Source organism: Odontesthes bonariensis, chromosome 7 (genome assembly GCF_027942865.1).
Source record: "Odontesthes bonariensis isolate fOdoBon6 chromosome 7, fOdoBon6.hap1, whole genome shotgun sequence".
NCBI classification, from domain to species: domain Eukaryota; kingdom Metazoa; phylum Chordata; class Actinopteri; order Atheriniformes; family Atherinopsidae; genus Odontesthes; species Odontesthes bonariensis.
Window position 1 is genome coordinate 25,257,930 of NC_134512.1, and position 16,019 is coordinate 25,273,948.

A 16,019-nucleotide genomic window follows, 5' to 3' on the forward strand; every position below is an offset into this window, starting at 1 on the left:
ACTCAACCGTCTGTTCATTTGTCCCACAAAACTAGCTGCAGTTAATAAAAAAAGCAACAGTGCCAGATGGAAATGAGAGGATGCTGAGAAAGCCTAAGTGAGAAAGCTAACCTGGAACGGGACCCATAACAAAGTCAGTTCTTGCCTAGTCCCGGTCTTATGAATATACCCAGTGGTGCTGGCAACAATCACATGGCTCTGTGTGGCAATCCTGGCATGGGCGTGTTCTGAATACTTTTCTCTGTTGCCTTGAGAATGTGTAAATGAAGCAGTCTTTAAACTAACATGCAAACTCTGGCTGATAAAAGCAGTATGACAATATGATGAAAATATCCCAGTTTGACGGTAATGTGAGAGCTGTGAAATCTGAATCGTGTCTGTGGAAAAACAACTTTTTGTCCATTGAACTATGATGTAATTAGGAGACTAACTAGCTAATGTTAGTTAGTTGATTAGCTACGTAGCTTGCATTCCATCAATCCATGGTCACCAGAAAAAATTCCCGATCAGCAGACTTTGTCTTTTTCAAGGGGAGGGAAAAGTTAACCTGCTGACTACCGACACTGGCCGTAGAGGGAGCGATACTCCATGCTGTGCAAAACCTGGGGGACTCCTGCACTCAGTCACAAAATACAGCTCATACTGCCGGGACAGTATGAAGGAAAATGTATGTTTTAACTGATTTTTTTTTTTTTTTTTTTTTTTTTAAACTGGAAACCAGCTCGTGCCAAGTTAAAACAGAACTTTCACAACTTGTGGACAAAGGCACATGTTATAATTACTTTACTACAACTGCAGCATTTGGTCAATCATTCACTTTTGGTGATCAACACAAGTTTACAAACAATGTGGATAATCGGTACATTGTACATTTATAGGTCATGTGTTTTTACTTAAAAACATAAAAACTATATTTTTATTGACTGCTCTCTATTTCCATTTATTTGTCGGCAAATATTGTTGTTTTTCATTTAAAATGTTTAAATGCTACTCAAACAAATCAGTGTCCCTCAATGCCCCCTGATACCAGTGGCTCCCCCAGTTTTACTCTGTTTCGAACATCAACATATAAAAGCTCTGACTCCACACACAATGATGCCCTCAGCTGACTTTTAACTCAAAGTATTTTTGGGACCATCGCTGTCTACTAGCAGGCTAATTGACATCGGAGAAAGATCAGTTTATTTGTGTTGGTTTAAATGCTCATGGAGATGGCGAGGTGCTAATGGTTTGTGGGTGTTGCATTTCAGAGGTCTCTGTGACATATTGTGTGTGCCTGTTTGTGTATTAGATAGATACAACCGGACCTATGATATGCTTTGTGCATTCGTGGCTATATGATTATGCGCTCTAAACTCAACTGGCCATTGAGACGGAGTCCTAGCAGGTGGGTGCCACAGCCCCACGTGACTCCTGCTGGAATTCAGGGCTTGGTTCATCTGGTCTGTCCACTGCTGTATCCTTCGGTCCACAGCAGAGTGGGAGCTGTGTTCTCTGTTCGGCTGCCCTCTTCTCTTCCCTGTCTCATGGAGTTAAGCTCAGGTTTAGCCACCAAGAAGAGATGGGGACTGGCTTTGAGCGCGCTCCGCCTGCGCCACAGGGCCCTCCGAGTCAGGTAGATATTGAGCAGCATTAAGAATATGCGATCAACTCCTCATCCCCTTCCTTTTTTTCCAATTTCTTTTCCCCTTTACCGGTGAGGCTGGGTTTCAGTTTTGTTTGTGATTTAGCCAGGTAGCCCTGGCTATTTCTTTAAAAAAAGCTCTGTTTTTTTAGAGTTGCTACACGTGGCTAAATATGAATCTGGTGCTTATATATGAGGATCTGCTGCTTTTTGACATTCCTGTGGCGTTTGATATTATAGTTTGTTCATTATCTTGTCATTTTGGACCATGGATTATGCATCCCCAAAGTGTCATTTGAAGACTTATTAGTCTGACTAAATGTGATGCACTGTTACAGACCAAACCGTGAATATAGAAAATGTAATGAGTGATGGATGTAATCAAAGAAACCAACTCAAACGAGCTATGGTTTGCGCATAACTGAAGTCTTTAAACGCTTATTTTGTTGGTGCTTTTACCTTTAAAATAGGTTTTTATCAATTTATTTTTTTTCCTGGAGAGTTTCTTGACGTGTATCTATAGATTCCTTTTTTTTTTTTTTTAAATGGGAACAGCTGTGTTGCAAAATGCTAACTCGTTGCAATGTTGTGGTCCTGCTCAGCTTGGTACAGTGTTAATCCTGGGACATCACGTTGGTGTTTGCGTTCCTGGTGCTGATTAGTTTTATGAGGTGAAGACCGCACAACACTTTGATACGTTAAGCCAGAGGGTGTGATAATCACTTCTATTTATGAGACATTCTTGTAAAGTTAGTATGTGCATCTCATTAAGACTAAACCCCAAAATATGGCCTATATTTGTGCTCGTCGTTGGAATGACAGACCCCTACTACGGCGTGTATTATTGTAGTTCAGAGGCACAGCTCGGCAGTATATAGATCTGTTATTAGTGGTTGTATTTTCTTTGATTGGCAGTAATCTATACAAATGATTTAGAGCCTGCCTTTGAAAACTAATAATGCTCTGTCACTTTTCAGGATTACTGCCGCGGTTAAGTTAAGTCCCACGGGAGTGGTGCCCGCATTTTAGTTAAATAATATTCTGATTCTCAGGGTTTGATATCGCTGCTGTTGTTTTTGGCATCCTATGGTGACCAAGAAAATGACAAGACATGTGAAACTCGTTAAATTCGTGAAAGGTTTTGCTGTTGAAGAGGCCTCAGGCTTTCACAGGTTTTTCCTCCAGATTTCTTTAGAATGTCATCTTATTGCTGTGATTACTTGTCTGCACGAAGGACACTAAAGTCCTATTCCATCAAATCCAGTTCACATTCACTTTGACCTTTCAGTGAGCGTGCTTTTCTCTCTTCTTTCCAAAGTGATGGTTATCGTTCCGTGTCCTCGTCGCAACGTTGTAAGCTGTTTGCTTTGTGCGTCGGCAGCGACAAAAACCGAGGAGAAATGTCATCCGTCACCATTTCAACAAAATGTCAGATAACGTAATGTTCTACAAAACACTTTTAAGTGTAGTTAGTTAATCGTTAGGATAAAATCCAAAGATGCTAAATGAACAAAGAAAATCAGCATAATGATGTAATTTCAGAGGCTTGAACAAGTTTACTTCAGAATGAATTATTCAATGACTCTATGAGCAACAGTGTTACTGATTATCTAACTGTTTGGTTCCTCAGTTAGTTGTTGCAGCCTCAGGTCCACATGAAAAAAAAAAATAGAATGATACATAACAAGTTTGTTTGAAATGTATCGTGACAAAGGATTTTTGTTCCTGGTGAATTATGAGGACTTTTGGTATTTCTTCTGAGCGGGACTGTTTGAAATTTAGGTTATATTTCATTAAGTGGTTGATGAATATGTTTACATCATTTGATGATATATAAATGTCACTATCATGATATCATGATAAAGATGTCGTTAGTGAGAGCATCACAGGCTTCCTATGTGGCTGCAGTGTGTGCCAACTGTGTGTGTCGTGTGTTGATTATTTTACATACAGGCTCAGCTGCTGTGGGTGGATGTGACAACTCATAGCTTTGTGGCTCGCTTGCGTCATTGGAATGTATAAATACAGAATGCAGTGAACGAGTAGACGGGGGAGTGTTCACTGGATAGCATAATGTGCAGTGAACAATCAAAGATACAGATGCCCGGTAGCTCTATGTGTCAGATATGTGTTTTTCTGTACCAAAGTAGGTAAAACATGCGCACTCAGGCTAATGGCTTTTTGGTAGTGCATGGCTCAAAAACACACTTGATGCACACAGTTGGGCGGCACAGATGAAACACAGCAGGACAAATGTTATCGTCCTTGTGTACATATGGATTTTTGTATGTTTGGGAATGTGGATGCTGGGCTTTGTGTATGCAGCCATTTCACTTGACTTGCTATTTTGTGTACATATGCTCGCATACGTTGCCCCACCGGCAACATAAAGTGCTGTTGTGGTTTCCATACAGTCACAGCTGTGCGTCTCACTGCGGCATCGCTAACTAACATCACTTTATTTGTGCATGCTACAGGGCTTTTGTACAGACTTTCCGCATTGATTTCTGTTGTTTCTCATCTTCGTGCATTTGCATTGTGCCTGAGTGTTCACTGTGCATCGTATAATGTATTTACCATAACATCCAGTCAGTGTATTGTAGTGTGTGGATTACTCAACAACAGTCTGTGTAATTTACTGTGTCAAGTGCCAAATTGACCGCTAACCTCAAAGGCTTTGTCTTATATTGCAAAGCGAGGACTGGATTTGGAGCCGGATCCCACAAATCTCACAGGAGCAGGCGGGTTTAACATCGCTGCGGGTGGAAGTGGGTAGTCAAAAAAAAATTATAAACCCTACGTCCCGCCTTGAACCGCAAAGATGGAGTCAACAAATTAGGTTGAGAATATTGAATAAAGGCTTTGCAATTGAAAAGAGAAGCAAAGCAAGTCTCAGGTCACAGAAAGTACAGGACAGAGATCAGGAGCTCAGGCCTGCCACAAGTGGTCTGAAGCTGCAGCTATTGCTGTGATAAACTTTTTATGCTGTTAGTTTAATTGGTGTAATGAACTGAAGTGGTCAGCTTATCTTTAAAAGCTCTTTTTTTTTGCCACACTAATATAATAAAAATCTTCAAATCTCCAAAGCTCTGCTTGAGGCTTGAAGCGATCAGTTGTCACTTTGCGTGGAAGTACATTTTCTTCTTTCCATGCCCCGGGCCTGATGTGGCACTGGCTTTGTGTCTTTGGCTTGTGGAACAGGAGAAAATCCCTCTGATGCCAAAATAGAAGTTCAACATTAGGGCAGCAGCCACTTGCACAATGAGCCATAGTACAGTATATTGAATGGGTGGCTGGTGGAAAGACAATCTTGCACAGCCATACTGTGCAGCTACAGACTGTGATGTGGGGGAAGTGTGGCCCGTGACGTCAGGGTGCATCCTGAAAATAGCGGTGCGATCTAAGTTCTGCACACAGACAGAGCCTCTGGAGGAGAGGAGAATGAGTCAGCTGTCTTGCTGACACGGGCCAAGATGGAGAGAGGGAAAGATGAACAATGAATCAATCAGAGGTAGAGACGGTACCGTTGGAATGGAGGAGCAGAGCTGAAGGACATCTGCCGCCTAATACCCACGCCTTAGCATTGAGAGGGGAGGACAATGCTCTTGTTGCTAAGGAATACCTGTTACCTTGGTGATGATAAAATATGTTCAAGGATGAGTCACGAAGTTTGAACTTGAGCGGCCAAGTGCTCTGGTCGAATATGTGTTAAAGGATAAGACCGGTTTTTTGACATTGGGCCCTTGATTTCACATTATAACATGATGTTCTACTCACCCCTGCTTGTTGTTGAACATTTGGAGCTGTTCCGAGCTTATACAGGCACAAACTATGCTGTTTATAATTTATTAATTACTGTACACTAGCACTGATAACGTGGAGGTGCGTCGCTTACTTAAAAAAATCCGGGTTATTGTAATTTTGATTTTTTCGTCGTAAAGTGGGTGTAACTGACGTCATCGTCGTGCTACTGCCACAGACAGCCCACAGACCTGCTGCCTATTTTTTCATTCGGCTAAAATTCAAAATTAGTAACCCGGATTTTTTTAAGTAAGCGACGCACCTCCACGTTATCAGTGCTAGTGTACAGTAATTAATAAATTATAAACAGCATAGTTTGTGCCTGTATAAGCTTGCCCATAGGAAACCGTTTCATGGCCGAATATCTCAAGAGAGCAGCCAGACGCCTCGCGAATATCTTCGGAACAGCTCCGAATGACCAACAACAAGCAGGGGTGAGTAGAACATCATGTTATAATGTGAAATCAAGGGCCCAATGTCAAAAAACCGGTCTTATCCTTTAACAATGCCATTTAACTCATTTTCAAAGTTGTGCCCATGAAAATTTTCGTTCTAATCGGTCAAATTAAAGGGGGGATACCAAAAAAATGAAGAAAATTCAAAGAAAGAATATGCTTTTGGTAGTGCTCTCATATTTTTATGGTTATATCTTGCAGTGTTGGAAGAAGTACGTTGTGCAAGTAGCAACACATCGGTGCATAAATACTCGCAGTCAAGTTCTATTCATTCATCCATCTGTCCAGTCTCTATACCTGCTGTTCTCATAGGGCAGGGAACATCCTAGAGAGGTTGCATGAGTAAGAATAAGATGATTTTTATATTTGTGTTGAGGATGATGGCTCATCACACAGACTGTAAAAACAAACAAAAAGACTCCCAGTCCAAGACTGTGTGGGCAAAGGAATCCAGCACCACAGGCGTTATTCCTTTGCTGTGTAAAAGCGTCATCTGTGTTCCAAACCTCTCGAAAAGGAGCAAAATAAATGCAAACATCTCAGCTCAAATCTAGAAGGTGTGCAGACCACCGAGACGGATTCTCATTTTCTCTCGAGCGGAGACGTATATATGTACATATATCCCTCCAAGGGGCAAAAGGAAGAAAAGAAAACAAAGGGAGCTCACTCGATCCAGATAATGTCTTTCCTGGAATAACTTGCAAGAGCCTGAAAGTGAGAAATTGAACTTCTGAAGTTTTAGATGATAAAAGAATCTCCTCTGTCAAGCGTTGGTGGGGTCTGGGCTAGCATGGCAATGAAGGCTAAAGTAGGCTTCATTGCAACAGGGAGCTTAGTGTGAGGAGGGATTCCGGAAAAACAGTTGAAATGGATTTGGGGAAAGACCTAAACATACGAAAATGATTAGCAGAAGATTGTTTGCATCTGATGCAGGCATCACTGACCAAAGGGTAGATTATTGCTAATTAAACATGTGTTTAATTAATTCTGTTGAGGATTTTAAAACTCATTATAGTCTAATGATGAAGTAACCTTTATACATTAGGAAACCCAGTGCCAAAACTGATGGATCAATAGACTTGATGACGAAGTTGTAATGTACAGCATTGACTTGTGCGGCTTATGGTGAAAGCTTCTTAGGAAGTGGCAGCAGCTTGACTTGAGGTGTCGCAATCGGATTTATTTTTCTTTAATAAGGAACTAACTGGACTTTTTTTTCTTTTTTTTAGGTACTTGTGTATTATGTAAAGAGTATACATTAGCTGTTTTTAGATGTTGAATTGAGGTAAAGATCTTGGAAATATGAAAAATTGACTGTGTTTGTTTTTCATCGTGGAAATTGTTGACACCGAAAATGACACAGTTTTGCTTCCCGCATCGGTTAAACTTGTAAAACCTGAAAATTGGCTGTTTACCAGCGTGTATTCAGATGAAGATTATTTTGAGGTTACATCTAGAAATGCTTTTCGACGTATGATTTTTTTTCTTTTTTTTTTTTCTTTAGGTGCTGCCCCGTCAGGTTCGCAGTTTACAGGAACAAATCTGTTCAGGCATGTTTACAAAGCTCGGTACGATGAGGAATTTACTGGCAGGAAAAGAAGCCTTTTCTCAGTTTCCATCTCTTTTCCCTGTGAATTCCCGTCAAATGAAATCAATCAGTCACCTCATACCTCAACGCAGCACAGCATTTATATCACTGTTATAAGCTTCGGCTTATGGCCCGCCAGAATTGATTATATGGTGAGAGCGATGGAGCTTGGACATTGGACATTAGTTCCAACCTCTCAAGTAGGCCAGGGCCGCAACTACGAGGTTTTCACATGTCACACGTGAGCAGTTGTTTCCTCGGGAAGAAAAAGGTTTCTGCAGCAGTTCTTCTATGAAGTTCATGTCAGATGAAACCCCCTAGAAAGTCATGCTGGGCTGTTAAAGATCTAACACTGGGGTTACAGATGCCACTGCAGGGCGTGAGGCTGGCTGAGACTGAAGGTGGGTAGCACGCACATAAACTCGAGTGAAGGTTCGAGGAAGCAGTCTGGGCATGTCCACAAACATAACAAGATGTGAGGGATGGAAATCCCATTCTGCAGTGTTCACTGCAGTAGGGGCGGTAACATTACGAGACTGTGTTTTGCCACTGTGTTGTATTCATGAAATAAATGGGGGGGGGGGATTTTACCAACAAATTCCTTAGGGATACACGTCACACAGCAGCATACAAGGATTCCCAAAGACACGAGATTGTTGGACCGTTTTTTATGTCTGTTACAACATTAGTGCTCATGTGGTTGCTGCTCCATCATTCAAGACGCACACACAAACGCACATCTTATAATGCTGATCATCAGGATGGCAGTTTATTTGTCATCCTGATGATATTCGCAGCTCTTTCATCGTACCCATCCACAGTTAGTATTCAGTTCATTTTGTTCAACCAGTCTTTTCATAGGTGATTGTTTACCTTTTATTTAACTTCGATGAACACGTACACAATAATTCAAAGGATCTGGCACAGAAATCAAAAGACCAGATGGCTCGAAAATGAAGATGTTTATCGTTGAAACACATTTTTAAGAGCATGTTGGGCACAAAAGTATAACAGCATAACCAACTGATTTCTTGTTATTTCCATTTTTCCATACAGTATTTTGGTCCATGCGATGTCAAGACACTGCTAAATAAATGTGGGAGAGTTTAGAATAACTTTTTGGCATCTCTCAGGGTGAATTATTTTTAGTTATTAATTATAACTAATTAACTAATTATTAATTAGTTTCGTTTGTGAAAAGCTTAACTCGGTGCATCAACCATTTACCACAAAACCAATTTCTCAGTTTAAATGTCTGTTGAGAAGTAATTTTATGCTTGACAATAGGATGAAATTCACAATAAGCTGTATGGGGACAAATTGGTGCTCATGATGCACACATCAGTGCCAGTTATGGTGAAGCAGATGGATTTGGTACTCCTTTAACCAGTGGGGGAACTAATCACAGATGATAGGGTGGCGTGGAAGCTGCTCACTGTTGCGTCTCTGCTGTATTGTACTGGGGCTTGTTAAAAAAATAGAAAAAGAAAAAAATAGCCACAGTTTGGTTTACAGTAGATGCAGCTACTCATTTTTAAGCTATTTCATTTAGAATAGAAATAACATAAAGGGGGAGACAGTTATGTCTAGTTTTTGTATAGTTTTTTAAACAAGGGGTCACACTGCATTGCACTCACAAAGTTCTGCGCCGTGAGAAAGGGACACTGCACAAACAACAGATGACTGAATGAAAATAATAAGTATCCCGTATGATGCATCATTGGGTGACTTTACACATCACATGTGCCACAGTGCATTAAAAACTCCCTGTTTGTTTGAAGGTAACTGTTTACTCTTGAGTTTTGTTGCCTGAGGGGGATTTTGTGTTTGGCCTCATGTTTGTTAGTTCTGGAGTTTTCCACTTACTCAGCTACTGCTTCCTGCTTTGTCCAGTTCCACTTGTTTTCCAGTGTAATCACAGCTGGAATGGTGTCCCCATGCATTTGTCAGTGTAGGTACATCTGTACTTTTTCTGTCCTTTGTTTTAATTTCTATTATCCGTTCCTGTGTGTTGCGTCTGCTTTTCTCTGTGTCTCCATTTCATTCCGACAAGTTACTACTCTGTTTCTGCCTTTCTGGATAATTCTATTTCTGCCTGTTTGCCCTTTTTTCTGTGTGTGTGTGTGTGTGTGTGAGTGTGTGTGTGTGTGTGTGTGCGAACTGTATTTGTCTCTGTCTCCTGAACTTGTTCTGCATTTTCTGTGTTTCTCTGTATTACTGATTATTCTTTCCCTCCGTCTGTCTACCTCTTGCTGTTTTACACCTGTCTCTGTGGCTGCTGTTTTCATCTGATTACGCCTCTCTCTCTTCTCCTTTTTCTTCTCGCCTTTTTGATTCTCAGTCCTCCTCTGCCGTGTTTCTCTTTATCTCTACACCTTTTTATCATTTCTGCGGTGGTTCTCCAGCTTGATTTCTTTTTATTCGGTCACCGTCTCTCCTCTGCTCGTCTTTTAAACGGTGCCGTCTGTGCTATCTTAATGTTTTTCGGCTCGGGTCCAGGAAGTTATGGGGGTCTAGATGTGCAGCCAATGGCATGATGAGTTGTACAAAAGCACTGAGCTTATAGATTTGATGTATGACACCCTACGTGACTGCTATTGAAAAGAAGTAGCATCCTGCTGCAAGGACACAGCTGTCTAGTGTGGTTTGGTGTGTGTATGTGTTTGTGTGTGTGTGTGCGTGTGTGTGTGTGTGTGTGTGAGGGAGAAAAAAGGGAAGAAGAGAGGGAGTTGTAAAAAAGCAATGAAATCTCTATGCCAAGTTATCTGCCCTCTTTAACTGCTGTGTGTGTGTGTTGGCCTGCTACCACGTTGATACTTTAAGTCTTGGACCCCCACCTTAACACATGCACACACACACACACACTCAGACTTACACTCTCACAAACACCACCCCCTCGCCCTGCAGTTGCCATAGCAACACACCAAAAGGCTCTATCATGTGTCTGTGTCTGTGACCGCAATTTTATAATTACTTCCAAGCTCCGACTTTGTGTTTGGGTTGTTTTTCGTGTGTGTGTGTGTGTGTGTATTTATCATTTGACCGTGTTGCTACTGCCGTACGGCGACGCTGAGTACATGGTGTTTGTCGACCTCTCTGCGTTGGGTAATTTAATCTTAAATTCACTGAAACTGTTTTTAAGGGGGAGATTCCATTGAGACATGATAAGAAAATGTTAGACTGAATGTGAGAGCCCCTTCTGTTTTTATCTAGTCCGAGCACAAAGCACGCACTTTACCTACTATTACGTTCGCACTATATTTTTGTATTCACATTATAAACTTGTGGGGTAAGTCAACTGATTAGAAAATAAAAATACAGCTCGAGAAAAAAGAGTATTTCTTTCTATGATTATTTTGACAACCGTAAGATACAATGTGGATCTCTTTTCGTGGTTGCATCTTGAGAGAATTATAACCTGAAGCTTGACAAAGCTTGAGAGTTTAATTTTTTTTCTTTTTTACTTGTCTCAAACGTAGTCTTTTTTTGTTCACTGTCCTCTCTCATGTTGCCATTTTTGACAATAGTAGGCCACTGTTTGCAGAGAGAAAGCAATAAAAGCCTACTGGGTAATGTTAGCGGCATCAAATGACATAGTGGATCATTTAGCACCTAAAGAGCTAGATATTTCCCTATGGAGTTGTTAGAGGCCACAGAGGGTGAATAGTGTGGATCAGGTGGTTTAAAAATGATGAAATGAATAATAATTGTGTTAGTCTGTGGCAGTTTGAAGTGTAAAAAAAGTAACTTGTCGTGATTGTGTTTTGTCTTGTTGCTTGTGTTTTCTAAAGATTGGTCCCCTGTAGTTATGGACTTTGCCCTAATTAGACCAGGACTGATTCCATTCACAACAGTCCCAAGACTCGGCTTGGAGGTATTGGTTTAGTTGTCCCAAAATATTACCATTAAAGGGATAGTTCGCCTCTTTTGACATGAAGCTGTATAACATCCCATATTAGCAATATCATTTATGAACATTGACTTACCCCCTGCTGCGTCCTGTGAGCCGAGTTCCAGACTCGTTTGCTAGGGTCCCGAAAATAAAGCGTCTTGCTTCTCAAAACAATATGCGTTCAAAAGAGTAATACATTTGCATCACAAAATCGTCCCTCCAGAAAAAGTCAGACCTCACATCGCTTGGCGCTATTTCTCTCTACCTTCGTATCACTGCGGGCTGTGTAAACTATGCAGACTGAGCAGTCCCCTGCTTCCGAGCAGTAAACACCGTAACAGGTGCGGCTATCGGCAGGTGGCTGAACGCATTGATATCAAGGGAGGCAAAAATAGCGCCAAGCGATGTGAGGTCTGACTTTTTCTGGAGGGACGATTTTATGATGCAAATGTATTACTCTTTTGAACGCATATTGTTTTGAGAAGCAAGACGCTTTATTTTCGGGACCCTAGCAAACTAGCCGGACTACCTTCGTCAATGCCAAAACGAGGCTTGAACTCGGCTCACAGGACGCAGCGGGGGATAGGTCAATGTTCATAAATGATATTGCTAATATGGGATGTCATACAGCTTCATGTCCAAAAGAGGCGAACTATCCCTTTAAAGCCATAAACCACAAAACCTTCAAAAAACAGCGATGCGTGTGATGGCAGCTTCCTGAAGCAAAACACCAAATTCCCTGACTGATGAATCAATGTATGTCCCCCTTAAGACTGCCAACTAAGTGCTTAACACGTGGTCTGGCCAGCAGAAAGAGTGATCCTGCTCTGCAGTGAATTTAGTGTGTTCAGTGCTTGTTTTAGAAAAGGGAAAGGGAGTGGAGCATGGTTGTTGACTGTCCGTGGAAATGAGTGCTGAAAAGTACAAATCTTTTCTAGAATATATTAGAATATATCTTCTTTGATTTTTGGATGGTTTAGATTTTTTCTGCTGATTCATACAACCTGACTGTTGAGATAAGCCCACAGTTAGAGTTTACCGATATTTTAGTTTATTCTATTTGTATATGGTAACTCTGTGTAATGCCATTTTTAACGAATGTGTCCTACTGATCTCGTAACCTTTCTCTCTTGTAACAAGAAGCTGAATCATTGTCCAACTCTGGCACATTGACAGTGATGCTGATTAGAGCGTGTTTTCCCTAGAAATAATATCACACACATGAAGTTCTTGAGAAGATTTTCACAAACTACATCTGTGTACATCATTATCTGTATTGCATTTGAATCAAAATCTGACAAATCCGTTCAGAGATTTTTTTTATGTTCGACAGTACCAATTATCACAATTTATATTCCTTGTGCAAGTTTGCTGTATTGCTTTTGTTGTTCTTTAAGATAAACTGTTTGGGATGCAGGAATAAAGACCAGTGTCTGTACACCTCGAATCTTCGAATGGTGGCAGGCTGACCTCTGATATAGTTTTCTAATTTTCGGCCCACTGATGTGTTCACAGACCTGAGACCCAGCAGAAAGCCCCGGCGACCGCGCCTCCTCCCCCACCGCCGCCTCCACCTCCCCCTGAGCCGGCAGGGCCCCCAGAGCCGGAGGAGGAGATCCTGGGCTCCGATGATGAGGAGCAGGAGGACCCTGCGGACTACTGCAAAGGTCAGAACTATACGCAAGCAGACAGCGGCACGCGCTGAAACAGTCTGTCCCAACCCATTACTTCTACTCTCCTCATCTGTCATGCAGAGCTCCGCAGTGGCTGCCCTGTTCAACGGTGTCTCCTCTCCCACTTTCTGTCTGTGCTTGGTCTTCCTCTTCTCTCATTTCTCCTTCTATCCTTTTGGGATTCGCAGTGTTGCCGGTACAACCATTAGTGCGTTACAAGAGTTTCAAGGTTATTTGGTTCTTTCCAGAATAGAGCAGCCCAGTTTTCTGCAGTGGCTCAGGATGATAAAGACATTTATTTTATTTTTTTTTAAACATCCAGTGCTGTCACTCACGCACAGCTATGTGTCCAAGTGATGCACCATTCTGTAAATACTGAGGAAAGCAGCACTTCGCTTTTCAACTCACAGGTAAAGATACTGCAACATGTTTAATATTTCATTTAGCTGTAATGAGATGGAAACTACATCACTCCCATAATGTAGTTTGATCCAACACTATCAAGAGCACAAAGAGAAGCTTTTCTTCCTGTCGGCTCTGTGTAGGAAAACTCCTGATTTAGATGTTGTTTTGGAGGAAGCACAGTCAAGCCTTTAAAGACGAACAGAGAAGAGAAGAAATCACATCTCCTGTCTACCGTATTTGGACATTTATTTGTGGGATATCAGCTTCCAAGAATGATTAACATCTTGTAACTGTGAACCTTATAAGAACTTTAAAACACAATTTGTTGTACTTTGCAAATGGATTTTGTTAGTGGGTACATTTGCATGACAAAATAAGTAATTACGTTGTCAGGTTCCAGCAAAACAGGTCTTTTAAAATGCATGAAATTGGACTTCTTAAAACTATGCTAACATATCCAGATAATGTGGTTGAGGATTGAATTACTCCTGCATGTATTCCCTCAACTAGACATAAATGGCTCCTACACATGCACCAAAGCTCCATGGTTTCGCAAAAAAATGTTGGTTTTGATAAAGCTGATTTCCCAGCTGCTCTCATTCACATATTTGTCTGTTTTTTTGTTTTTTTTTGTCAGACAGTCAGAAATTGTGATTGAAAAATCTGCCCATTAAGACCACGTGTCAACTTGCGGTCACTCAAAGCTTTTCCAGACTGTCGCTCTGCTCTAATAAAATCCTAATAATATAGACACAGCGCCACCTGACAAAATCAACCCCTATGTGTTCTTTTACATGTAGGTTGCTTTGCATTTGCATGTGATGTAATGGTTTAAGGTGTCTTTGTCATTTTCTATATACCCCCCAAAATAATAGTCTTGAGTAACTAAATGATAAGAGGCCAGCTAAATATTTAGTTTTCTTTCTTGCATCAGCGACTGAGAATGCACGGCCCCCTCTAAGTTTTCTAATTGTTTTTGGGATGACCAACAATAACTGATCCGCTGACCTGAGAGAACGCGAAGGGGCGTACAGCTGAAGCAGATCAGACCGATACGGTGGGGTAAGGCCGTGAAGAAATTATTTAGCTTTGATTTTTATTTGACCACTGAGCTAATCTGTGCATCCAATTTGAGATTGCTGTCCAGCCTTACAACGGGGTTTGTTGCTACTGGTGTTAAACATGGATGTAACCATCCCATCTCAAAATGAACTTTGGAGGTGTCACTAGGCCCAAACAACATAGCCTCTGTCTTACTATTGCAGAAAAATGCAGAAACACAACATCTTTTGTTTTGTAGCAAATGTAGCCCTTAGGTGTCTTAAGTTCTCCCCATTCTTTTTGGGAGATTTTTTCAAACTTAAGCAGGCTGAACAGGGAGCGTTGGTCATTTTCAGGTTTCCCTTATGGACTTTTACAGAGTTCTCCGAATTGACCAGTGTTTTCATTGCATTTCATGTTGTTCTCTTGTTAAAATGCAAATCTTTGCTCTTTACCTGAGATCCAGAGCAGGATGGATCTGTTTGGTCTTTCAGGATTTATACATCAGTTTTTCCCTTTATTCTCACTCTTCTCCAGTTCCCCGTCACACTGAAACATTCTTAGCCAATGATGCTGGCAGTGCCATGTTTTACTATCGGGATGGATGGATGAATGAGGTGGTGCTCATATCCCATTTCCTCCACAAACACTGTTGGGCCTCATAGCCGAATAGTTTGTTTAGATGCTAGTTAGGCAGAACCTTCCAAAGACCACTGAAATATGATGTAACTGAGCTGAGTTGTGCCATATCAAGGGGTCGGAATATTCATGAAATGTGATATTTTTGTTTAAGTTTAAAAAACCTTCCCAAAACCCACTTTTGCTTTGTTGTTGTAGAGAATTGTCTGTAAACTTAAGAAGGTCTGAAAACTTTCTGTCACCACTTTCCTCTGTTTGACCTGCTTACCTCTCTGCAGGTGCTCCTGCTCTTCTTCTTATGAATTTCGTGATATTGCTTCGTTATTAAACACAATCACCTGTAACCTTCATCTCCTCCTGCTCGATCCCTCTCAGGAGGATACCATCCGGTGAAGATCGGGGATTTATTCAACGGGAGGTACCATGTGATCAGGAAGCTCGGGTGGGGCCACTTCTCCACCGTATGGCTATGCTGGGACATACAGTGAGTCACACACTCATTCACATCATGATATAGCTTTTCTTGTTTCTCCCTCGAATGGGAAGATGCATGCACGCTCATCGTATGTATTCACGACCCAGAAAAAGCCCTCATGTTCTGCAGTCCTTCACGTCACCTTGCGCTCACACACTCGTCACATATACCATACACACACCCCGCTAGCAGGGGTTTGACAGGATCTGGAACATCACCACAATTACAGCTGCAACTAACACCGCCCTGCGCTGGAAACAAAGCCATCAGTTTGAACTGTAACGTTGTTTGCTGCATTCACGTGGCAACCAAGTTGGATGGATGACAGTATCACCAACCCAGTGTCACTTTTCACTGACTCGTGCACACACGCAAACTCATTTACTCATGTCACAGGTGTTAATTACACTAATAAGTTAGATTTGA

General features: G+C 41.4%; 1 protein-coding gene across 6 annotated transcripts in view; it reads left to right on the forward strand.

Moving 5' to 3' along the window:
• The window catches only part of srpk2 (SRSF protein kinase 2), a 62,762-nt gene that overhangs the window by 26,030 nt on the left and 20,713 nt on the right, over positions 1–16,019 (forward strand). For all 6 annotated transcript variants that reach the window (XM_075470291.1, XM_075470292.1, XM_075470290.1 and 3 more), the window contains 2 exons: positions 12,876–13,027; positions 15,494–15,602. In XM_075470291.1, coding sequence (XP_075326406.1) covers positions 12,876–13,027; positions 15,494–15,602 — 261 coding nt within the window. The remainder of the gene's footprint in view (positions 1–12,875; positions 13,028–15,493; positions 15,603–16,019) is intronic.